The following is a 26756-nucleotide window of genomic DNA, read 5'->3' as shown; positions in this document are numbered from 1 at the left end:
GGGATTGTACTGAGCAAAAAAGTCCACTAGACCATATGTCTACGGTGAAAATCGAGCCCCCGGATTTTAACTTGAAATTTCTTTCAAGGATATTTTGGCCAAACCATATCTCAGACACTTGACCTATCCTGAAAATATCCTTTTGCGTTTTTAGTACATTCACCAAGGGCTTTCATCTCCAAAAGGAAATTTCCACCCACTGACTTTGAGTCAAATTTTGTAGCACAGTGTCATTTATCGATATTTTCCGAAAAATGTGCACATTCCCGGGCCATAACTGCCTGAAGGAGCATTCCAATGCTTTTGCGATGTATTAGAGAGTTCTTAATTATTGTCTTGGCTACAATTTTTGTCTTTGCGTTGGATCGAAAATCTCAGTGGTTTGGCTGTTACATATGTATATGCCAAAATATCCAAAAAACCTTGAAAAAAACTTCAAGTCAAAATCCGGGGGCTCGATTTTTACCGTAGACATATGGTCTAGTGGACTTTTTTGCTCAGTACAATCCCAAGAATCAGAAACTTCAGGCGCCCACTATCACTTTTTTCCTTCCATACAAATCGCCCCGGCCTAATGCTTATTTTCACAATAAAATTTTATAAATTAAATTAAATAATCAGAAAATCTAGGCGCCCGTGGTAGTGTTCAAATCGCCCCACTCTAATAAGCATGTCAATTGTTTTTTTTTTTTTTTTTTGAGTGGCGAAATGGGAAATTTATTTTTTTCGGGTAATTTTTTTTTTTTAATTTTATTAACATACAAAATTGCCGCTTCTTTGGTTCCTTTAATGGCGGACTAATTGTTCTGTTTCGGAAAATCAGCTGATTACTTGCAGGTTTCAGCAGGGAAGGTGTCTGTTTACTTTTTAAATTTTTTCTTGCAAAAGAGAATAAAAACTCCTTACTCTCCGAGAAAATTCTGGCTGGACAATTCTTGTTGGTAAAGTAACCAGCCTAATGTTACGTTATCCTTAATGTAAAAATTAGGTGTGTACCAGAACTTTCCCGGCAATAATTACTCTGTAAGTTCCAGCAAAGCTCTCTCAGTGAATTTTACTCTCTCAAGCAAGAAAAATTTTAGAAAGTTATCGAACAACATTTTGTAAACACTTGTAACAAAGTCAGCTGTTTCCAAAAATGTATGAACAATTTTTTTGTCCCTTTAATTTTAAAATTGCATTTTAGTTGTTTAAAGCGATAATCCTATTTACAATAGTTTTTATTCTAAAATATGTACTTTATTTTGTGAAATTTTCTTGCTCAAAAATGTGAACATTTTAATTTGTTTACATTGAACAGCTGATTAAAAGTCAGCTGGCCACACTAGCAATTTTTACGGGACAAAAATTGTTTGGCCACACTAGCAAATTTTTACGGGACAAAAATTTTCAAGTTCTCAGTCACAGAACTGTCAAAAAATCTCTCTCAACTCGCTCTCTTTTACTGAACAATTTTGTTATCAAACAGCATTCAGTAAAAATTTGTACGAATTTCTACAAATTTTTGTGTTATCGTACAGACCTATTATGTTTGTACGAAAAGTAAGATGCGTATTTAAAAACAGCTCATGATGACAATGGCGCTCTAGAGTTTTGTTATCGATAGCAAATGTTATTATGAAAAGAGAAGACATGAATGGGAACTGGTAAAATTTTTTCTTCCATTCGACAATAACTGTGGCCTTTAGAGCAATTTCGTGAAAATTGACCTTTGGCCCCATACAAATTACTTTGGAAGAATAATGTCGCTGCTTGTAGGGATCTACAAACTTGCAGGGTTCTCTAGGCAACTGCTTATAAAATGTAGCGAATGGAGTGCATTTTTACGATTCCGTATTGACATGCAGTGAAATCCTGGCTTCACATTGTAATACTTACAATTTTTTGCTGGGTATGGTAAATGATGTAGGAATAAAACTTATCGTTGTCTTAAATGTAAATGGAACTGGTTTAAAAATGTGCCATTTATGTTGTCAATTCCATTAAATATCTGTCAAATGACGAATTTTCCCCAAATACTTTTTTAGGTGCAAGTGTAAATTAGGTTTGACTTTTTATTAGTTCTGAGTAATTGGGATATCTTATTTCATAAATTTTGCAAAATTTTTTTAAAGATTTAATTTCAATATAGAAAAAAGCTCTCTGTAAAAAACAAATTTTAATTTTTCTGGCAACTATTCCAATTCCTGCTTTAAAGAGTAAAATATTTTTTCCAGTCACGTGAATCTTCTATTCACTGTCTGCGAAGATAATTTACTATAGGTGGAAAATTCCAAAACAACATCTCTAATCACTTTTATATTAGGTGTCAAAATCCTTTTTGTCATTTAGTTCACAAGACAAGAGCAGAGTACAAAAGATGCAAAATCATTTCAACAAATATGAAATACAAATCTAATATTTATTTAGCTATTAAGAATATTTTATGTGTGTGTAATTTCACCATATTTTACAATGCGTTTGATTTGAAATCGCAAGAAAAATAAGCTTTTTTCTCGTTCTTCTTTTGCTAAGTAATGTCAACAAACATTAAATGTTGTATAAAATGAAAAAATAAGAACTTTTGTTATCTTACACGATCTCACTCGCTTTCTTGTTTTCTGTGAGACACCTAACCCCAAAATAAATAAAGCTCTATGCAAATAATAGAAATACACTAAATATGGTATATAAAATAATAAAAGATTTAACAAATGGAAGAGATACATATTTCAGCTTTGGCTATTTACATAAATAAATCATAATTTTCTAATTTTGGAAACAAAAATGTTTTTCAAGTGATATATTTTGTCACTGAAACAAGGTTTACATAAAAATTATTTTGTATGAAATGTAATTAAGTAATTTATTTTATTCTGTTATATATAGTAGGTATGTACGATAACCCAAAAATATGTACAAATTCGTACAAATTTTTACTGAATGCTGTTCTACAACAAAATTGTCCAGTAACAGAGACCGAGTTGAGAGAGATTGTTTGACAGTTCTGTGACTGAGAACTTGCAAATTTTTGCTGGGAAATTTTGTCCCGTAAACATTTGTAAACTGCATTTTACATTTAACATGTTTTATAAAACATGCATCATTTAAGTTGTCAATTCCATACAATATCTGTCAAATAAATGACGTAAACTCCCAAAAAACCTTTTTTAAGTGCAAGTGTAAAATGTGTTTAAGTTTGGCCGGCTGACTTTTAATCAGCTGTTCGATGTAAACACCTTAATATGAGCTGTGTTCCTTTACTTACCTGTGGTTACCATTTTTACGATTTGTTACCATTTTTAACCTGCAAGTTCCTTAACCCCAAAAAATGGTAAAACTGGCAGCAATTTTTAAGAGAGTGAGAGAGGAGAAAGCACTTATGCCTTTCTCTTCTGTGAAATAAAAGACGAAAATTGATTTTTAATGTTTCATTTTGACATTGCTACCAGATCTACCATTATTTCGTTCCTTGACTTTTCTGGTAAAAATGTTCATGAGAGAGTAAATTTGAACAATTTTGACACTTTTCTCTTAATTTTAATTATTTGACTAGGAAATTTCACAATTTCACATTTTTTAGATTCTAAAGCGTTGTGGATATGATTGCTGTTTTAAATAAGTGAAATGCAATTCTAAAATTTTTGTTTCTGTTCCATTTGTTTTAAAATATCAAAAGAAACAAAAACAATTTTCATACATTTTTGGAAACAGCTGATTTTCTTGCAAGTTCTTACAGAATGTTGTTCTATAACTTTCTGCAAGTTTTATTGCTTTAGAGAGTAAAATTCGCTGAGAGAAGTTGCTAGAAATTGCTGAGTAATTATTGCTGGGAAAGTTGTCGTACAGACCTAATGTAGAAGGGGGAGCTTTCGCCATTGTGTCACATTAGGTTTGTACGATAACTTTCCCAGCAATAATTACTCAGCAAGTTCCAGCAACTTCTCTCAGTGAATTTAACTCTCTCAAGCAAGAAAATTGCAAAAAGTTATCGAACAACATTTTGTAAGAACTTGCAAGAAAGTCAGCTGTTTCCGAAAATGTATGAAAATGGGTTTTGTTTCTTTTGAGATTTTAAACGAAATGGAACAAACATATAAATTTTAAAATTGCATTTTACGTATTTAAAGCAATAATCCTATCCACAATGCTTTCGAATCTAAACAATTGTAAAATTGTGAAATTTTCTTGGTCAAAAATGCTAACATTTCAAGTTGTTTACATTGAACAGCTGATTTCAGGTTGTTTACATTGAACAGCTGATTTAAAGTCAGCTGGCAAAACTAAATTTTTACGGGACAAATTTTCCCAGCAAACATTTGCAAGTTTTCAGTTACAGAACTGTCAAAAAGTCTCTCTTAACTCGCTCTCTTTTACTGGACAATTTTGTTATCGAACAGCATTCAGTAACAATTTTTACGAATTTGTAAAAATGTTTGGGTTATCGACACAAAATAGTACAGTGGTTGCCGCGTATCAGCCAATCAGACGCAGGCAACCACTGTACTATTTTTTACTCGCCCAAACTTGTCGTGTAAAAGGTTTTTAAAGAGAAGTGAACATTTTAAAGAGAAGTGAACATTTTACAACTTTTTTGTGTAAAAGTGGTAAACATTGTAAACATTTTTTAGTTCTGGAACAAAGCTTTAGTTTGTTGCGTAAATGATCCAGCGTCGAAACCCAGCAAAAAGTTTGCATTCGCGGATGCAGTTGAATCACTACAAGTGTACAGCACAAGTGCCGTTGGAGTACATCCTTTTCTATGAATTCACTTATGAATTTTACAAGGGGGCGCGCAGCTAGGATGCACTCCATTTTGCTTCCACAGCACACAGCTGATGAGATGCACTCTATTTCGATCCAAATCATAGCTTTTGATGTAGTGTTTTGGATTGAATTTAAAGGCACTCTTCGTATTGCATTTTTAGTCAGTCTAATAATGCAATAAAAATGCAAGCCATTGCGAAATATCCCAGAATAAATAAAATGCATTTATTTTTTGTGTAAAATAATAATACGAAGAACTTTATTATATAAACACAAATTAAAAAAAGTTTCCATTAAATTCAATCACATTTGAGTTTACTTTCTCCACTATCCAATTAATCCAAGCGCATCTGATTTTGCTTCATCATCCTAAAGGTTTTTTATGTTCCCTTCCCATCACTAGTTCTCTCTTTCGACATGGACTCCAACTGCACTCCACTCCATTAAAAATTTCCGTCTCGTGAACTACCGCAAAAATGTTCGCAACTTAAGTTTTTATTTCTTTATTTTATAACAAATTCTTAGAAATGTATACACTCCCTCTTATTTCGCCAGCGGCGGGTAGGGATCAACTAACTGTTTTTTTTTTGTACGGATCTCTAAAGCAGCTGCTTATAAATTGTATCCAACGGAGTGCATTTTTCATAACTCTGCGTGGACTGCATCGAAGGATTTTGTGAAATCATAACTCCTTATGCACAACTTCCAAAATGTTTTGCTGGGAAGCTCTTCCTTCTACCTTACGTCAAATAAAACACATGTTTCCCTAAAACATGTATTTTTGCTTCTCTGTAAACGTACCTTAAGACTAACTTTATTTCAATCAAATCTTGTCATATTTCACCGCCATTGTGTTATCAGCCACATGCCTCCATTACCATATACAAATAATAGGCTGCTTTATAAAGGGTCAATAAACATTAATTTTAATCCAATAAATGCTAATTAATTTATTTAATAAAATAATTAAATCCAACTGCCACAGTTAGTTACCACCGACAATTCACAATCATCATCCATCATATTCAACAAATAAATTTAATTGCAATAACGGCAAGCGTCGGTACTATAACTAAATAAAACAGACTACCTACCAGACAGAAAGTAATGACAACAATAATAATAATGAAAATTCCGAATAATAATAATAATAAAACTGTCATAAATTCATAAATAATAACAATTGGTTGTATAAAGTAGAAAAGAAGAAGTAACAGGAACCAAAAAAAATAACAAATACAAAGTTAATAAATTCAATATTATTTATTAAATTCTACTGAGGAGGGACTGATTTTCAGGGACGTGGGTAAAATATGCTATTTTATTAGTAGGATTCCCACAATTAATTTTGAAATTTAGCTACGCCCCTGACCTTTTCAATTATGGTGGTGAATGTTATATCTCCTTCCTCCGAATACAATACAAATCCAATATTGTAAAATGTTAAGCTTTAAATACTCTGAATATATGAGTAGAAAAAAGTTGTCTTTTTTGCTTTGCTATATATTGGTGTTGTTTGTTTGCACGTTTCTTGTTGGGATTTCTTTGTCGGCATGCTTTTCAGGTGAGCTGATGAATGATGACACGACCAACCACACAGCGGTTAAAACGGCAATTATTCTATGAGCAATGATAACTACAATAACTAATTAAACCAATGAATGGAAGAAACACTAAATAGTCACTTCTACCATCGGCATAGTTTATTAACTTTTTTTTAGCTTTTGATGACAAACCGAACTACATATAAGGTGGCCTGTTCCCGTACTTTATAAAGTGGTAAAAGTCGTAAAAGTTGTAAAAGTCGTAAACGATTTTCATATAAATTTTGTGTACGGGAACGCAAAATGAGTAAAAGTGGTAAAAATTGTAAAAACTTTTTAGTTCTGGAACAGAGCTAGGGTGTTTTATGCCTTGACGTCTGATTAAAACAAACAAAAACATTATTGAATTGAGGATTTAACACATTTTTAATTTGATTAATTAATTATTTATTGAATTATTAGAAATTATTTGCTTAAATATTTGTTTAATTATTATTTATTAACAAAAGGACATTTAAATGAAAGGCAAATTTAAACTGCCACCATTTCTTTTTTTGTCTTTTGATGACAAACCGAACTACATATCAGGGTGTTTTAAGCTTTGACGTCTGATTAAAAAACAAACAAAAACTTAAATGAATTAATTTATTTAGACTCTGGCAGTTGAGAACTTAATGCATTTTTAATTTGATTAATTATGTATTTATTAAATTATCACTAATTATTTGACAAAATATTTGTTTAATTATTATTTATTAACAAAATAAATTAAAATTTTGTTTATACAAAGGTGCGATATTTACGTTGTTTGTCTTGATAAAATTTAAGTAAATTCTTGGAGATTGTGTTTGTAATTTATTGAACTCACATTGATTCAACAAACGAAATGCATCTTCGGATAAAACCGCCCTAGCAAGAACAACTTGTTAAGAACCATAAAGTTTCCATAACAGGATAATGACTTACTTAGTTGGCATTTTACAAAACATTTGTCCTATAAGCCGAACTAAAGGCCTGGGTACAAAAGCAGCCTCGCCTGCTTGCCTTGGTTCTCTGCTTCATTTCTGACTAATAAAAATAAAATACTAAAGAAGGCCGAACCAATTTCGAACTAGGTTGTCCTTCTCTTCTTTATTCTTTTATTTTTATGCCCTCAGCATTTATACTAACGAAATAATGGTTTTAGATCCAAAGTGTGTTTGGACGAAATCCGTTTCAGACAATTTGGAGTTGATTTAGCCATGTCCGTCAGTCTGTCTGGCTGGCTAGAGCGCAGCATAACTCTCGAACGAATCAACTGATTCGGACCAAAATTTGGCTTTCGTAATATTATGTCCAAACTTAGGTTAGCCCCCACAAAAGTTCGAAAATGTTCGGAAAAATTGAACGCACTATCACTCTCAGACATAGATGAGGTTCCAATATGGACTCTATCGGTCCACTCCATCCGGTATCTCCCACACAAATTTTCGGATAAGTTCAGTTTAGGAACATCTCTCGAATCGTTTTGATTTTTGTTGTAACACTTGTATTCGCTGCCCCAATTACGATACAAGTTTTTTTTTACTTCCTGAGAAAATAATCCGAAAGGTGTATGGTACCATAGGTAGTGGCTGGAGCGCACGATAACTCTCGAACGAATAGACCCAAAAATTCAAAAACTTTTCTCTAAAATGTTGCGCACGATAACTCTCGAAGATACATGGTACATGCTTTGCACACAGTAATACTTCTACGAGACAGAGATCAGGCTATAATTTGGACTATACATGTCAAATATTTCGGGTACCTCCCACACAAAATTTCGGAAAAGTGCAGTTTAAGACCTCCTCTTGAATCGTTTTAATTTTTCTTGCAATAGCTTGGAAGATTTTCTCTTAATTTTCTTTTAAAGATCTTCCATATGATTCGTCAGTGATTCTTCTTCGTGAATCGCTTCCTAAACACACTTACTTTATGTTGGGAATTCGCAGAAGATCTGCAGGTTGCACTCTTCCGTGATTGAACTGATCTTCCCCCGCGAATCACAGATTATCTTCAAGCGTTTGAAAATTTCCAAAAATGTTTGCAGGGTTATAATGTGTCTTAACTTAACCACATGTAATCATTATGCCAAGCAGAGTCAGCAATAGGTCTGTACGATAACCCAAAAATTTGTACAAATTCGTAAACATTTTTACTGAATGCTGTCCGATTACAATATTGTTCAGCAAAAGAGTGCGAGTTTGGAGAGATTTTTAGAGAGTTTTGTGACTGAGAACTTGCAAATTTTTGCTGGGAAAATATGTCCCGTAAAAAATTTTATGTTCGGCCAGCTGACTTTTAATCAGCTGTTCAATGTAAACAACTTGAAATGTTAACACTTTTGACCAAGAAAATTTCACAATTTCACATTTTTTTAGATTTTAAAGCGTTGTGGATAGGATTACAGCTTTAAATAAGTCAAATGCAATTTTAAAATTTATGTTTTTGTTCCATTCGTTTCAAAAATATCAAAAGAAACAAAAATAATTTTCATACGTTTTCTGAAACAGCTGACTTTCTTGCAAGTTTTTGCAAAATGCTGTTCGATAAATTTCTGCAATTTTTCTTGCTTGAGAGAGTAAAATTCACTAAAAGACGTTGCTGGAACTTACTGAGAAATTATTGCTGGGAAAGTTATCGTACAGACCTGTTGTTTTGTAACAAAATTGTCCAGCAAAAGAGAGCGAGTTTGGAGAGAGTTTTGTGACAGAAAACTTGCAAGCCTGTCACAGCGTGGTAGCAGTTTAACTTGAGCTTTTAATGTTGAATAGAAATTTTTCAAAGGCCAAGATACAATTTGAAGACAATATTTAGCAAGGATGTTTTCATAGATATCCCTCAGACATAGACTAGCACCGTTTTGTATTTGTTGTCTTGACCGTCACTGTCTCTATATCCCTGAGTTCGATTTCCGGGTCGGTCAATATCACATTTTTCCCTTAATAAAAATGTGAACATGTGCATTGTCTGAAATAAACAGAACAAAATAGTAACAATTTCAAAATGGAGGAAATTATTTTGATTGAGTTAAGTAAAATAATGACGGTAGTACATTTCACGGAATCATTACATTGAACTAGTTCATTCTGAAACAACAAAACTCCATTTTGGTACAATACAAGGCATATTTATATAAGGTACAAAAACAACATTGTTGTTATTAAAAATTTAAATGTCAAAAAAATTATTATAAAAGGTCGTTCTAAAAATGTTCTCAGGAAAAACATAAATACATTTTGAAAATCCTCTAAAATAGAAGAAATTCAAATCAAAATGTAAATATAAAGCATTCAGAACTGTCGTAGGTCATTTTTATTACAAGTTTATGATAAAAAGAAGTATTTTATGGGAGCAAATTTCGAAGTTCCAAATTTCGATGTAGACCAGAATTTTCATTTTTTGTGACCAGAAACTCAAAAACAATCTTCCCCCTTTAAACTCTACATAGTTTTTTTTCATATTTTCCTATTAGAGATAACATCACCTCTGTACATCACCTAGATTGCATTGCAACAATGAAATATTGACATTGTTGCAAAAGCAGTGCATACTTCTCTAAATCCATATATAGTAGGTTGGACTAACATGCAAGTCCTTCAAAAACTGCTGTACTCCAGCAGCAATTCAGTGCGGTACATTTGATGTTAAATCCCAGAGAAAAAACATACGGTTATACAAATGTTGCATTCCAAAGCCCATATAAGCGCTGCAAAAACAAAACAACAATGGTGAAAACAACATGTGGTTTATTCTTACAAACATATTGAGCTAATTGGATTCAACCATACCTATTAATGATAATGTTCAAATGACAAACAGATCAAATCAGTCATTCCACCATCATGGCGTATTGTGCAGCTAAAGATATAGATATGTATGTATGTAGGAAATGTAGGAATGTTTAGCTTGCCTCTTGTTGATATTAGGGTTGAAAACTACAAAATATTTATGTATAAATAAATGTGCGTATGTGTGTAGTATTTATTGTAAACAAATATTGGATTATCAACTATGATTGCCTTGTGTTGCCGTAGATATGCATGATGGTTGGATTGATTGTTTTGTATTGGTTGCCCCATTAGTTGCAATGGCGGGAAATCAATCCCATGTCGTTTTTCTCCATTCACATGGACTACATATTGGAGCCTTGCTGTCTGATGAATAGCAACGGAAATGAATATAACGCAACGGGGAAGGGTACCAACTTTATTGCAGGAAAGCAGGAAGATTGTAGAATGAATGGTGTGCCATAAGGAAAACATTGAAAATTTTAAAAATCATCAAGAGATGTAGGCTTTTTGGGGGAGTGAGTTTTCGCCACCCATATGTCAATATACGATTGTTTTAGAGCTGTTGGACCATTTGTGAGCAAGCAATAATTAAATTTAATTTTAATTCGCATGAAAATCACTGAGAAATAGAAGATTTGTTAAAAAAGTATTACTTATGAATTACTTACTTGAGGAAAGAATATAAACAATTAAGAAATTAGCATTCAATGCAGTTTTTGACATGCGTTGGGCGCCATTGGGAGCTTACAGTTTTTGTCTTCATTAATACCTAGGATATTTTAATAAAAACTGCTGGAAGTGATGAAAGAAGTCTCGCTAGTCCTTTTGGGGCGTTGTGGGAACAAAAATACATACATATGTATGTACACAAACCAGTTCGGCGCTATAGAAACATGAAAACTCATGTTGAGCTTACAATTTAAAATCATAAGAGAGGAAATTATGCTAAGTATTTAAATCCAAAAATAACGAAAATTATGAAAATATGACCCGCGTTGGGCGCCATTGGGAAAAAATAGTATGGTTTTAGTTTTAATTTATTTATAGGGAACTAGAAAAGTTTTTGGCCTGTGCAAGGCGTTAATGGTAGGCAGAATAGTTGAATTAATTTACGCGTTCAAGTTGCGCTGTCCCAGCCACTTCAGATTTTTGATGATGTTGTAGATCACAGCAGGTTCCACAGTTGAGTAGAAAGTTAGACACGGTGGAAAGTGAACACCTACTAACCTATGCCGTCTACAAGCCAAGGCTGGACAACGACACAGGATGTGCTCGATCGTCTCTAACTCCTCCTCATCCTCACAGAGTCTGCAGTAGTCAGTAAGGAAAATTGCCTAATGTAAATATGGACTAATCAGAGCCAGCAATAGGTCTGTACGATAACCCAAACATTTGTACAAATTCGTAAAAATTTTTACTGAGTGTTGTTCGATAACAAAATTGTCCAGGAAAAGAGAGCGAGTTTGGAGAGATGTTTGGAAAGTTTTGTGGCTGAAAACTTGAAAATTTGTCCCATAAACATTTGAAAGTTCGGCCAGCTGACTTTTAATCAGCTGTTCAATGTAAACAACTTGAAATGTTAACACTTTTGACCAAGAAAATTTCACAATTTCAATTTTTTTTAGATTTTAAAGCGTTGTGGATAGGATTACTGCTTTAAATAAGTCAAATGCAATTTTAAAATTTATGTTTTTGTTCCATTCGGTTCAAAAATATCAAAAGAAACAAAAATAATTTTCATACGTTTTCTGAAACAGCTGACTTTCTTGCAAGTTTTTGCAAAATGCTGTTCGATAAATTTCTGCAATTTTTTCTTGCTTGAAAGAGTAAAATTCACTGAGAGACGTTGCTGGAACTTGCTGAGAAATTATTGCTGGGAAAGTTATCGTACAGACCTGTTGTTTTATAACAAAATTGTCCAGCAAAAGAGAGCGAGTTTGGAGTTTGTGACAGAAAACTTGCAAGCCTGTCACTGCGTGGTAGCAGTTTAACTTGAGCTTTTAATGTTGAATAGAAATTGTTCAAAGCCCAAGATACAATTTGAAGACAATATTTAGCAAGGATGTCTTCATAGATATCCCTCAGACATAGATTAGCAAATTCGTGCACCGTTTTGTATTTGTTGTCTTGACCGTCATTGTCTCTATATCCCTGAGTTCGATTCCCGGGTCGGCCAATGTCACATATTTCTCCTAATAAAAATGTGAACATGTGCATTGTCTGAAATAAACAGAACAAAATAGTAACAATTTCAAAATGGAGGAAATTATTTTGATTGAGCTAAGTAAAATAAGTCTTATGCCAGACTATGAAAATTTTCATTAACATGAAAATGAGTTTTTATTACAAGTTTAGGATGAAAATAAGTATTTTATAGTAACAAATTTCGAAGTTCCAAATTTCATGAAAAATATTCAATGTAGACCAGAATTTTCAATTTTTTTTTGTGAACAGAAACTCAAAAACAATCTTCCCCCTTTAAACATAGTTTTTTTCATATTTTCCTATTAGAGATAACATATCACCTCTGTACATCACCTAGATTGCATTGCAACAATCAAATATTGACATTGTTGCAAAAACCGTACACACTTCTCTAAATCCATAAATAGTAGGTTGGACTAACATGCAAGTCCTTCAAAAACTGCTGTACTCCAGCAGCAATTCAGTGCGGTACATTTGATGTTAAATCCCAGAGAAAAACATACGGTTATACAAATGTTGCATTCCAAAGCCCATATAAGCGCTGCAAAAACAAAACAACAATGGTGGAAACAACATGTGGTTTATTCTTACAAACATATTGAGCTGATTGGATTCAACCATACCTATTAATGATAATGTTCAAATGACAAACACATCAAATCAGTCATTCATCCATCATGGCGTATTGTGCAGCTACAGATATAGATATGTATGTATGTAGGAAACGCAGGCATGTTTAGCTTGCCTGTTGTTGATATTAGGGTTGAAAACTACAAAATATTTATGTATAAACAAATGTGCGTGTGTGTAGAGTATTTATTGTAAACAAATATTGGATTATCAACTATGATTGCCTTGTGTTGCCGTAGATATGCATGATGGTTGGATTGATTGTTTTGTATTGGTTGCCCCATTAGTTGCAATGGCGGGAAATCAATCCCATGTCGTTTTTCTCCATTCACATGGACTACATATTGGAGCCTTGCTGTCTGATGAATAGCAACGGAAATGAATAAAACGTAACGGGAAAAGTTTACCAACTTTATTGCAGGAAAATTGTAGAATGAAAATCATGAAGAGATGTAGGCTGTTTGGGGGAGCGTGTTTTCACCACTCGGGAACCTATGTCAACATACGATTGTTTTGGAGCTGTTGGACCATTCGTGACAAAGAATTAGTATTACTTAAGAATTCCATACTTGAGCAACGAACATAAACAATTAAGAAATAAGGATTCAATGCAGCTTTTTGACACGCATTGGCGCCATTGAGATCTTACCGTTTTTGTCTTCATTAATACCTAGGATATTTGAAGAAAAACTACTGGAAGTGATGAAAGAAGTCTCGCTAGTCCTTTTGGGGAAGTTGTGGGAACAAAAATGCATACGTACATGTATGTATGTATGTGCATATGTATGTACACAAGCCAGTTCGGCGCTATAGAAACATGAAAACTCATGTTAAGCTTACAATTTAAAATCTTAAGAGAGAAAATTATACTAAATATTTAAATTCAAAAGTAAAGAAAATTATGAAAATATCACCCGCATTGGGCGCCATTGGGAAAAAATACTATGGTTTTAGTTTTAATTTATTTATAGGGAACTACCATAAATAGTCTACTAAGGTCCTTAACCAAGGAAGGATTTGAATCAGTCTGTTATGCAGACGACGTTATAATACTTCTAAGGGGAAAGAATCCAAATCTACTTTGTAGGAGAGCCGAAGAGGCTCCAAATATAGCTTACAACTGGGACCAAGAGGTCTTAATGTTAACCCAGAAAAAAACATAGTTATGTCCTTTCACTAGGAAAACGAAATTGGGCTCCGTCGAGGAACCAGTTTTCCTGAATAAGACATTAACTACATCTCCAACAGTTAAATATCTGGGGGTAATCCTAGATAGGAAACTCAAATGGAAAGACCATATTCAGGAAAGGGCTGCCAAAGCATACAGATGTTGGTGAACTTGTAGAAGGGCTATAGGCTCAAAATGGGGTTTTAATCCTAGAATGATACACTGGCTGTACAGAAGCGTAATAAAAGTGATTCTTACATACGCATCTGTTGTATGGTGGACAGCTGTGGACAAAAAATACAATGTGGAAACATTGCAAAGAGTCCAAAGAATGTGCAGCCTAGGCATTAGCGGGGCGATGAGGACTACACCAATTAGAGACAATTCTATTTGTCCACCCGATAGAAATACAGGTAAGATATGAAGCAGCCATCGCGGCTATAAGACTGAAAGCGATGAGCGAGTGGATCGAAAGAGACCACCAAACATACCACCAATGAATAGTACGGTTCACAACGAGTGTATCTATAAATCAAATAGTATCGGACCGAATACCAGAATCAAGTGAAGTAGCTCTGTGTGAAGTTCTAATACCGGACAGAGATATGTGGATCAATGGAACCCTAGCACAGATTCCCGCTGGAAGCTGCGGGTTTACGGACGGGGCTGAGTTAGGGGGGAGAACGGGACTGGGTCTTTATATCGTAGACACGGAAACGAGGATCTCCCTTCGGCTGCCGGATCATAACACGATCCTCCAGGCCGAAATCCGAGCGTTCACAGAATGTCTGAACGGGTTTAAAACAAATACAAGGCCACTCACAGTTAACATCCTGACGGATAGTAAAGCAGCAGTTAGATCTATAACAAGTAAGGCAACAACATCGAAAACTGTCTTAGAGTGTAAAAATTCAATTAACGACTATTCCCCATTATGGCTCGGTAAACATTATATGGGTACCAAGACACATAGGGATTACGGGAAACGAAGTAGCAAACTCCTTAGCAAAACATGCCAGAGAGCTACCTACAGTAAGTCTAGACAATGCCAAACCTTTAAAGGCGGCGCCTATAGGACTAAAAGCTTGGGCAAAGAATACTCATGTATCCCTATGGAATAACCAGGAAAAGGGAAAAACTACAAAAATCCTATGGGGAAACCCAGACCAGGACAAAACAAGTGACCTCCTAGTGATGAGTGTCCTTACAGGGCATCTAGAACTACAAGCGCATCTGCATAGGATAGGCTGTGCAGAGAATAGTGAATGCAGGGCATGTGGCGAGGACAACGAAACGTTGGAGCACTATCTCTGCCAATGCCAGGCTTTCACAAACTTGAGAACTCAACTAATGGGAAACGACATAATTAGAGGACTCGACCATATCAAGGACATCGGGTTCAAAAACTTGAGGGACTACGTCAATGGGACGGAACTCCTAAACTAACAACAACAACATCCAGGACACATAAAATTAGAGCGCACAACTGGCCTCTTCTGGCTTAAGTGTATGCCCCTTCTTTTTAAGGACATGTGGTGATCTTGAATCACCCCTCTTGTCAACCTAACCTAACTTATAGGGAACTAGAAAAGTTTTTGGCCTTGGCAAGACGTAGTGTTGCCAGACGTTATTTGATATTGTTTTTGGAAAGTTTGACCGATTTTAGCCTAAACAGTGACTTGAAAAATCACTTCGCAAAAAAAAAATACTTGTGAACATTTTCGTCCGTTCATTTCTCGGAACTTTCGACGTGGATAATCACGGCAAGAATGCATAGATCAAATTAAATCTTTGAATGTCGATAAAGGACCATCCTATAGCACTATGAAAAACTGGTTTAATGAATTCAATCGTGGCCGAAACTAGCTAAAACACGAAGGTAGTGAGGGTCCTCCAAAAACGGTCGTTGTACCAGAAAAAAATTAAGCCGTGCGTGAACGGATAATGCAAGACCGACTTGTTATATACTCTGAAATAGAGGCATTCTTGGGCTTCTCTTCCACCAACAAACATTTGATATTGCATGAACACCTGTAATGCGATTTTCTAACTCATTTTTTGAGTTACCGACAAAAATCGGTAAAATTAAAAAGCAAAGTTATGAATGAAAAGTTCTATAAAAGTTGACGACGCTTTTGCTATCGGTAGAACTTTACGACTGCTTTTTATTCGTCGTTAATTTACCGAAAAACATCGGTAATTACAGAAGATATAAGCATTTTAATATTACCGACAATTGTCGGTGACTCAAAAAATGTGTTAGAGAATCTCACTACTGGCCGCAGAAATGGGATTTTCTCGTTAGATACAGCACAATTTGACAAAGGCTCTTGTTGATTTGTGCAAAGAAATTGTGAATAAATACGATCGCGGTGCTTCAAACGACGTTTATATGATAGTCTCAAACGACGAATCAGTACGCATGAGCCCGAAACAAACGACGCGACCGTGGATGTCTTCGAAGGCGAGCCAAATCCAGTGAAAGTTGTTCATGGAAGAAGCACTTCGAAACAACTGGTAGACTGTTTGTTCAGCTAAACTGAACATGTGACTGCTAAAAGGCTTGAGGACCGTAGGACGGTAAATTCTAAGTGGTACACTACAATTTGTTTGCCTGAAGTCGCCCGAGAAATTTGAAAAACGAACAAGAGAAACGAGTCATTGTGCGCCATGACAATGTGAACTCTCACTCTCTTTTTGACCGGACAAAACGTGGAATTGATGGGTAATCCGCCATACAGCCCTGACTTAAAGCCCAATAACTTCATTTTATTTCTGCACATCAAGAAGAAAACCTTGTTGAACGAGTTTCCTTACCAGAATGTGCTGTTGAAGCGCCCAAAAACCATGTTTTGGATTTGTCTTAATCGGAGTGGAACAAGAGCTTCAACAATTGGTTTGAGCGCATGAAAAAGTGCTGGAGACTACTTAAGAAAACAATAAAACTATTTTTGATGGTAAATATTCGCGTTTTCATTGTTAGGCTAAAAACGTTTCTAGTTCCCCTCGTATATTTGAATATTTAAGTTCATTTAAGAATTTTGGTATTCACAATGTCGCAGTTCTATGATTTATACGGAATCAGCTCTTGATGGCTGACATGAGGTCCTGGGGATACGTTAAAGTTGAACACGAAAGCGATGAAAAATCTAAGAATTCTTCATTCCGTCTTTTGACCCGCATTGGGCGCCATTTGCAAAATGTTTTGTTGGTTGTGGTTTTCGTTCATATATTTGACGTTTTAATTTAATTTAGGAACTTTAGTATGAATCACAATCACCTGCATGACAATATGAAAAAAAACACAAAAAAATGAGTGCACACAAAAAACGACAATTAAATTAAAATTAAACTTGACTGAGTGACACAATAATAAAGATTTGTTCACACCTTAATTTCTTTTATTCGTTTTTGTTATTTTTTGTTTACGATAAACATAAATAAAAATACCACACAAAAAAAGAGAAGAACTCGAGTCGGTAAAGAAAGAATTAACCAAATAGATGAACGACAAAAAAAAAACAGAAAAATATACAATTAAGCATGAACTTTTTTTATTACCTTCATATATGAAAGAAATTAACACCAACCACCCACCCACCATAAAACTCCGAGCGCAAACTCGTTTTATTATATTTGGGTGGTTTTTAACAAAACAAACATTCAAACATACACCAAACCCACCAACAGTTTGTAGATAAGTTAAACGTAGCGTTTTTATTTATAATGTATTTTAAGCAAATTTTGGGTAGTATTTTGGGTTTTGGCCAATAGAGATGACAGTAGGGATATTTTGGAAAAAAAAACTAATGACTACTTCAATAAGACCCGAATATGGAGAAGGTAAGAGCATTAACTAGAGATCACTCTTGCATGTTGTTGATATCCAATAGCAGAGATGATGAAGTTTCCATAACGAATTCCACCCCACCTCCTTCATAGAAATGCTACTGTTGTGCTCTATAATTAGGTCAACAAAAATACTATGAATTTCTTTTGATATAATATAATGTTGGCTCTAAATAGCCTCCTCAATTTGCGAGCGACATCCCTATAGCCACTCAAACAAAAATTATTATTCAAAAAACTCATTAGAGTTAGATAGTGTGAATTAAAGCATAAAAATGCTTAATATTGCAAAATCAACTGTCATCCAACGTAATATGTGTAGACACATACATATGTGCATACATACGGATGACTACGTAAGACATTTAGACATTATTCAAATTCTAAATGGGTACGATAAAATAGATTTCACCTGATCTCGCTTATCTTCTATCACTTTGGAAATTGTCGTCAAAAAAGATCTTGAAATAGACAACCACACTAAATGAGGGTATTTGAAATGTTTTTCATGATGATAGGATAGACAAATAGTATCTACGTATACGTTTGCTATGTAATCTAATGATGATGATGTTGAAGATTTTGTTTACAATCACTCGTCGTCGTCGTCGTTAGCTCTAAGTTCACTATTTGTTTTATTTAGTTGTCTCTAGTTCTGTCTAAATAAATAAATTGTAAAATAATTAAGATTTGTGTGTTGAACTCTTTCTGGTGTAAAAAATATTTACATTTCATTTATTATTACACCACTTGGTTAAACTGACGAGTCAAACTTTGCATAGCAACATTCGTATGTAAGTAAATAGGTTTAAATTGTAATTTATATTGGCAAATAATGTAAAAAAGAAGATGTGCTATATAAACAACAACTTGATGGTTATCGGGGGATAGAGAATTTACGATTTCAGGTGATGAAGACCTTGACACAAATTGTCGGTGCAAAGAGAGTGGTGTGATTTTGATTTGAATGGCAATGAAGAACCTCCAAATCTTTTAAGGTCTCTGTGCAATGGCTCCGTTGAGTGACATTTTACGAATTAAAAACAACAAGCAGTTGCCAATAGGTCTGAACCATGGCGGAATAAGAATGTGTTACGTAACAATAACACTATGCAACACTGAAAATGCAAACAACTTCTAGTATGCATTTTTTGAAAGTACATATTTAGACTACAAAAACCCTAGTAGGGTTTTGTCCTGTCAGATCCAGTTGGGATTTTATGGCCTCATCTAAACCGGACTAAATCTACACTTTTTGCATTAATCCGGCCTTTATCTCAGAAACGAATAGGAATTTGGCCTTGCTGTCTTCGGCAATATTGTAGCCCTAAACTAGTAGAACTTATCTTTTGAACAGACCATATAAGAAAAACTCCACCTAGGTCATCAAAATCTATAAAATATAGACAATTTTACATAATTGCTGAAAATATGGTCAGTATCGGCTAAACTATTGGGAGTTGAACAAAGTAACCTTTTGCAAAAATCTTCTACATAAAGTTCTCAACAAATCTTTCGAACAATCTGAAACTCTAAAATGCTTACTTCATGTTGTTTCAGCGGTATTTTGCATGATATCTTTTACAACACGTATTTCAAACACAGTTCACACCAACAGTTTATTCTCGCATTTCGGATTTCACTACTTTATTGACATTTTTATTAAACCGCTGTTGAAAAATGTGCTGAAAACAACGGCACAGAGGCATTTTACAACAATGACATATTCTGAAGAGTTGTGTATTATATTCCAGGGAATATTTTTCCAACAGAAAATATTCAGAAAAATTTAACGGTTTTAGAGATACGGTGCGAAATGTATAAAAATTGTGGAATTTTTGCATATATTTTGAAATTTGAGGCAATAAATGAAGTTTTTCGAGTTCATTATTTCTCCAAATATTTTATTCTTGTCCTTATCTACAAATTTGCTTCAGAGGTCAGAAGAAGGTTCGCATTGGTTTCAGAGATATAGACACGAATTTCTTTAAAAACTCAATATTTAACCATGTTTAGATGGGACCATAAAATCCGAGCTGGATCTGACACAACAAAACCCAACTATAGTTTCTTGTCGTTTGGGTCTGTACTTTCAAAAAATCCTCAGTTCGAATTGTTTGCACAAGATCACCTTTAAAATGTTGCACAGTGTAATCGGACCATTTACCACACCACACGTCAAAATAATGCACTACTGTGAATTGCTTGTTTACCTTTTTTATGTAATTTTATTCACAATAATGCATTTTGACAACTAATGTGATAATCAGCTGCAGTTGTACCTGTATTATTGTGTCATGGTCTGAAAGATAAACCAAAAATGTGTACAAATTTTTACTGAATGCTGTTCGATAACAAAATTGTCCAGTAAAGGAGAGCGAGTTGAGAGAGATTTTTTGACAGTTCTGTGGCTGAAATTCAAATTTTTACTGGGAAAATGTGTCCCGTAAGAATTTGTAACTTTGGTCAGCTGACTTATAATCAGCTGTTCGATGTAAACAACTTGAAATGTTAACATTTTCGACCAAGAAGGTTTCACAATTTCCCATTTTTTCATATTCTAAAGACTTGTGGATAGGATTATTACTTTAAATAATTAAAATAAATAAAAAAGTACTTACAAAATGTTGTTCGATAACATTATGCAATTTTTCTTGCTTGAGAGGCTAAAATTCGCTGAGAGAAGTTGCTGGAACTTTCTAAGTAATTATTGCTGAGAAAGTTATCGGACAGACCTAATATTTTCTTATGGAACTCTAAATTTACTTTTTTATAATTTATTTATTTCTCTTTTAATTCATTATAAAAGTTATTTGTTGCTCCAAGAGGCTTTATAGAGGCAAACTAAAGTTACATTTATCGGGATTCAAAAGCAACATGAAATCATATATTTTGGGGAAATCAATAAATACAAAGAATAACTTAAAACTATTTTTTACACAACCGACTTTTTGTTAAGACAGTAGTTACACGTGTAAAGTTTGCCATAAATAGTATGGAGGAACTCTTTCATCTCCGTTCTCTCTCAAAAATGCAATTTTCTTCACGGCAAACTTAATACGTGTGTTATTGGGTTATGATAAATCTTTCAATGTAAACTACCCTTACTGTTGATCAGCTGTTAGTATGTAGATCAGCTGATTAACTGATGGCAACTCGTTAGTTTCCTACTACCGGTTTTAAAAGCCACAAATTTCAATATAAAAGGAATATTGAGGAGCTCACTAAAAAGGCTTAGTAGCACACTACTGTTATAAGAAGTCAATAGATCAACGTTTGGAGGTTAAGTCCTCAGGTTACACATTGGACTTATAAGACTTTGCTCTGTCCCGTATGTTGAAATATGGATGTCTTGTATGGTGGTATGTGCTATTTCCCAAGTAAAACCAGGCAAAACTGGCAAGTTTACAACGCCCAGATTCCTTATAATCGGTGCTGTCAAAAGCACTGTTTTGTTATTAGGTTACGATAAGTCTTTTAATGTGAACTACCCTTACTGTTGATCAGCTGTTAGTATGTAAATCAGCTGACTAATGCCTGATTTAGACTATGCTGGATTTAGCAAATCCAGTGGATTTAAATTGTCATTTTCATACAACATATGTCAAATAAAACCAGATAATTCCTAAATCCAGCGTAGTCTAAATGGACTTTTACATCTGTAGTTTTGAGGATTGTTATTGTTCTAATGAAAAAAATATTAAAATCTAAAATTAAATCCCATTATATTTAATATAAAAAATATAATAAATATGAAAAAAAAACAGAAGTTACACAATGATTAAAAACATTTGGGAAAATCTAAGAAAATTCTTTAATTTTGATCTAACCAGCATTTGCATTGGCATCTAATTTTTCCCACAACATCCCAGAATGGACAATCAATTAGTGCACTCGGATTCATATTGGCTCAATGATGTGGAACCTACTTTTATCGCCGAGCCCAAACGGCACTTCTTTTAGAGAAGTTTTTCATGGCTGAGAATGATGAGGACACAGGGACAACACTAGACACCGACTCTTCAGTGATTATGAGTTCTTGTCTGCTTCAAACCTTTCAAACATGGGCCCATTATTAATTTTCCTATTCTCAAGTAGACTTAAATGGTTATGGGGAAAATACTAAGCTTTAAACTAATTACAATCTATTGACGACTACCGGTTGCAGAGTCTCAAGGCTTCCTTGGTCCTACTCAACAAGGCCGAAAACAGAATTACTGTAGAGATCATCACGAGGCACTGCTATGTAAGACATAGAATTTGTTGATGGAGTGAAAGCAAGCAATGCCGATTATTAGAGACTATGTGAGGATTGGGGGAGTGGACAGAGACCGTCGAACACCTACTGTTCAACGTTAAATAACACTATACTCAGAATTTTCGGTAATTATGAGTTCTGTCTAATTTATTACGGACACAGCAGTTATTGTCCGTTTCTCAAGATGTTTTTGATGGTTATGGGGAAAACCATCTGAGCTCCTTCAAACTAATTGCACATCTGGCGCCCAACGTGGGACAAATGCTTACATGAAGACTTTTACGATATTTTATATAAATTTGAATTCAAGTCAGCTAAATCGATGGGGTTACTTTATTTATTTCGGTCTGTGGGACATTTCCATGCAGTGACAATGATACAGTGGTGCCTTCTTTACCCAATTCCTGCGGAAGATTTTAGAAAAAAAAAATAATTCACTTTTGGCAGTTTTGTTGAGATGTGTATTGTTTTATTGTTGTAAAATAATTCAGCTAAATCTCGGGTTTTGTTGTTTTTAAATTTTAAAACAACAAGTTTTATTTAAAGTGGGATGTAGTTAAAATTGATTTAATTTCGGGAAAGGCAAAGAATACTAGTTTCGTCCAACGCCACTTGGACTCATCAGTTCTCTTAGTTCTTTGTATTGTAACAAAGAACTCTTACCCAATTTTATGACGACCAGAGCTCAAGAATAAACGTAACCGATGAATTCGTTTAAATGCGAATTCATCAGAAACATTTAAAAAATCTCGTAGCCGTATATGTAAACCAAGTAACTACTTCCCTCTGTTATGGTCTTTGCATTGCAAAGAAACGCATAACAAATTTTGATGGTTTGTTGTAAACAACAATTAAATCAATTTTAACTACATCAAAAAAAAAAATAATTTTCACTTTATCGTGCTTTTAAGGCATGAAGTGGAACTCGAATGACCGAAACATAAGAACAAATCGATAGCGGGATTACTTTACAGTTAAAAAAATTCGAGTTGTTATTCTACAGAGTAAACGACTACAAGCTTTACAAGTGTTACAAAATGGTACAACCGCAGTGATTGGGTTAAGCGATTTATTTAATCGAATTGTGTCTGCTCGTGAGGCCAAATGACACCAAACATTTACATGTGGCGACCAAAGAGGGTCAGCAGTGCCTGCCTCTTTGGAGATATCTGACATCAATTCGTCGCTTCCAAACCTAACCTCTTATATATGGCGCCCAACGTGGGACAAAATTCACCATGAAGAATTTTATTATATTTTACCAAACCTAACATTCACAAGTGGCGGTCAAAGAGGGTCAACAGTGCCTATCTCTATGAAAACACCTGTCAGCAATTCGTGGCTACCAAACTTAATTTCATATACATATATGGCGCCCAACGTGAAACAAGAATCTTATGATTTATATTTTATAACAATTTTTATTATTTATTATCATTCGTGTGAGACAAAGCAGTGTGACTACTTTGTAGAATTCTACCTGGGATTTTGGCCTGCAGTGTCAAGATGAAGTGGTGTCTTCGCTGGAGCTTTATTTCATCAAATTATCTCTTCCAGAGATAATTATTTTTTAAGTTCGTCTTCTGGTATTTTCCACGAAAGAACTTTACCTCGTGGCATCCAGTCCCACTTTTTACTAGCTTTGTTAAGAGTTTCAAATGAAACTCTACTTGAACGAGTTTTTATTTTCTTTATAGAGTTTCTTGCCTTTCTCCCCATATATTCTTTTTTAAACCAAAACACAAAATATAGATACTAATTCCCTCCCTCTTCTTTCTCTCTCTCTCTTTGCAGGCAAAACCCGCACCAAGGATAAATATCGTGTAGTCTATACAGACTTTCAACGTTTGGAATTGGAGAAAGAATACTGTACATCACGCTACATAACCATACGACGCAAAACCGAATTGGCTCAAACTCTCTCCTTGTCGGAACGTCAGGTGAAAATCTGGTTTCAAAATCGTCGCGCCAAAGAACGCAAACAAAACAAAAAAGTCAGTGAGCCAAGTATTGGCGGTGTACAACATCCCGATTATGCCAATTTAATGGACACAAAACCAAAATTGGAACCAGGTCTACATTTACAACATTCCCTGCATACAATGAATTCGATGGCCGCAATGGGTATGCCGACAATGCGTTTACCTCCACATTTGCATAGCCATCATTTGGCAATGAGTGCTGCCCATTCACATCAATTGCATCAACCGTCACATGCCCAGATATCAGCAGCTGTGGGTAGCCTATCGATGTGACAACCTTATGCTGCATTAGATGGCAGCAGCAGTTTTGCTAGCCTTAATAGCAACAATCACAATATTATTAATAACAACAACAACAGCAGCGGCAGCAACAATACCACAAACAACATTCAACAACATGGTGATGAGGAAGAAAATATTTTGCATGATCTAGCAGCTGTGGCGTTGGGCGCCGATGATGTTGAAAATGCATTGGCCGTTGTGGCGGCGGCAGCTGCTGCTGTTTCTGTCGCCGACGGCAATGACAATGTTGTTAATGGTGACAGTACCGTCGGCGGCAGCGGCTGCGAAAATATCACTGCAACATCATGTCTAGTAGCATGCAATCAAACCCCATGCCCTAGTGAATTATTACCACTCGGCCCATCGCACTGCCACACAGCTTAAAAAATATCACACACACAATCACAAAAACCGCACTTAACCACAGTGACGATTGGTCAAAATCCTAACAGGGTTATATCTATTTTGAAATCTAGATTTTTTTCTTAGGTTAAGTTTCCCCAGAACGGGCGAGAGAAAGGTGGCGTCCAGCTAGACCACTACGCCTATGAGGCTGTATGTGTGTGAATGAATGTAATCATAATGTCTGTATGTGTAAATAGTTGTTATTTTAGTATGTCAACTGCAGTTGAATATTGCACGTGTTGTCTTTTGTGATTGTATATTCCAACTGTTGTAAAGACGTACTAATTTATCGTCCCCTCCCCTTACCCCCTGTAAACTCCCATGGTTACATTCTTCATTACACTTACGTTTCATTGCGGTACTACTGGGTTTTATGGCCAACCAATCCCCCGCCTCACCTTAGTAAAAACCAATTTATGTGTTTTTTATTATTATTGTTTTTTGTTTTGAGTTTTTTTATTTTTAATTTTTTATTTTTGATTTTGAGTTATTTTTATTTAATTTTCCCATTTTTTTCATAGTTAAGCCTTAATATTCCTATAATAAAGTACATATTAAGCTAGTTTTAAGTTTAAGCTACTATGCCTTACAACGCACACACACACAAATACACAGAGAGAAATATATGTAGCCGTCCTTGGAAAAGATCACTGAACCACAACTCGTAAAATTAAGTTAATTAACAAAAAAGAAAATGATAAATTATATTCGTAACTGAGACGAAAATGGTTATAATGAACGTGGTTATTGTGTACTATAAACTTTCTGTATTTTTTGTAATTGGTTTATAATACCAATTGGTTTACCATGAAAAATATTTCAATTTCATACCATTTTGTTATAACCATATTTTTGTCTTTAATTTATATGTATAAGCGTGAGAGATAGAGAGAGAAATTTAATAACTAATAACAACAACAAATTAACGAATTTTGTTCAATACTGTGCAATTATCTGTAACTACTACTTATACACACTCCCCCTCCCCCATGCCTCCCCTTACTTATCTTATGTAAATATGTTCCAATCGAACTTGCAAAATGAATTTCTAGCTTCTATTCTTCTATTTATGTGGTCATTTTTTTTCAAAATAATTATGTATTTAATTAACGTTTATTACTTATTAAATAATAAGAAAATTAGCAACAAAACAGAAAAAAAATTCTCTACTTTAGTTAAAATTAAATAAAATAATTATTAATTAAAATTATAATAAAAAAGCCTAAAGACAAAATAAATCTACTACTTAATATGAATAAAAAATGCACAATATTCTATGGAAAACTATTTGAGGTAAGTATATTGACAAGTTATGCACCGGGGATGGGCAAGACGTTACTCTTTTGATTAGTGTAGTAACTGACAAAGGACTTTCAAGCTCCCCGATTTCAGCGCAATCATGAATATTTGCCTCGGAATTTTCCGCGCGGTAAATAATTTTTAAATGTGAAATTTCTTTAAAAACAATATTTTAAAAGGCTGAAAACCTACTAGAATCACTAAATTATGGAATATGTTGGACAAAAATATTCCCTTTTTGGACATAAATATGAAAATAAAAAATTGTAAATTTGGGAAAGGGATGCTTGTCTTTCACTTGGATTTTGCAGGTTATACGAATTCAAATGTTAGGTTGTCAGCTGATCCAAACCTTAGAAGAGTTTCAGATCAACCGGACCCTGAGAAACTGAATATGTGGATAAGTTGAGTGGTGCATGACTTAACAATAAGAGACAAAGTTGCTCAAGGAGCGGCACCTCTCTTATGAGTTACTTCAATAAATAGCCTATTAATAACTTTGAACGAAGAAGGATTTGAATCAGTCTGCTATGCAGTCAAGGCTATCATACTATTAAACCGAAAGAATCGAAA

General features: G+C 34.4%; 1 protein-coding gene across 1 annotated transcript in view; it reads left to right on the top strand.

Annotated features, from left to right (window-relative positions):
* The window catches only part of LOC141394748 (homeotic protein caudal-like), a 66692-nt gene extending 40545 nt beyond the window's left edge, over window positions 1–26147 (top strand). Inside the window, exon 2 of the mRNA XM_073969575.1 lies at window positions 24010–26147. Coding sequence (XP_073825676.1) covers window positions 24010–24470 — 461 coding nt within the window. The 3' untranslated portion in view covers window positions 24471–26147. The remainder of the gene's footprint in view (window positions 1–24009) is intronic.
* The last annotated feature ends 609 nt before the right edge of the window (window positions 26148–26756 follow it).

This window comes from Musca autumnalis, unplaced genomic scaffold (genome assembly GCF_047663935.1).
Source record: "Musca autumnalis isolate F117 unplaced genomic scaffold, ASM4766393v1 scaffold_2, whole genome shotgun sequence".
NCBI lineage: Eukaryota > Metazoa > Arthropoda > Insecta > Diptera > Muscidae > Musca > Musca autumnalis.
The sequence above is the reverse complement of the archived record's forward strand: the minus strand, read 5'-3'. Positions and strand labels throughout refer to the sequence as shown.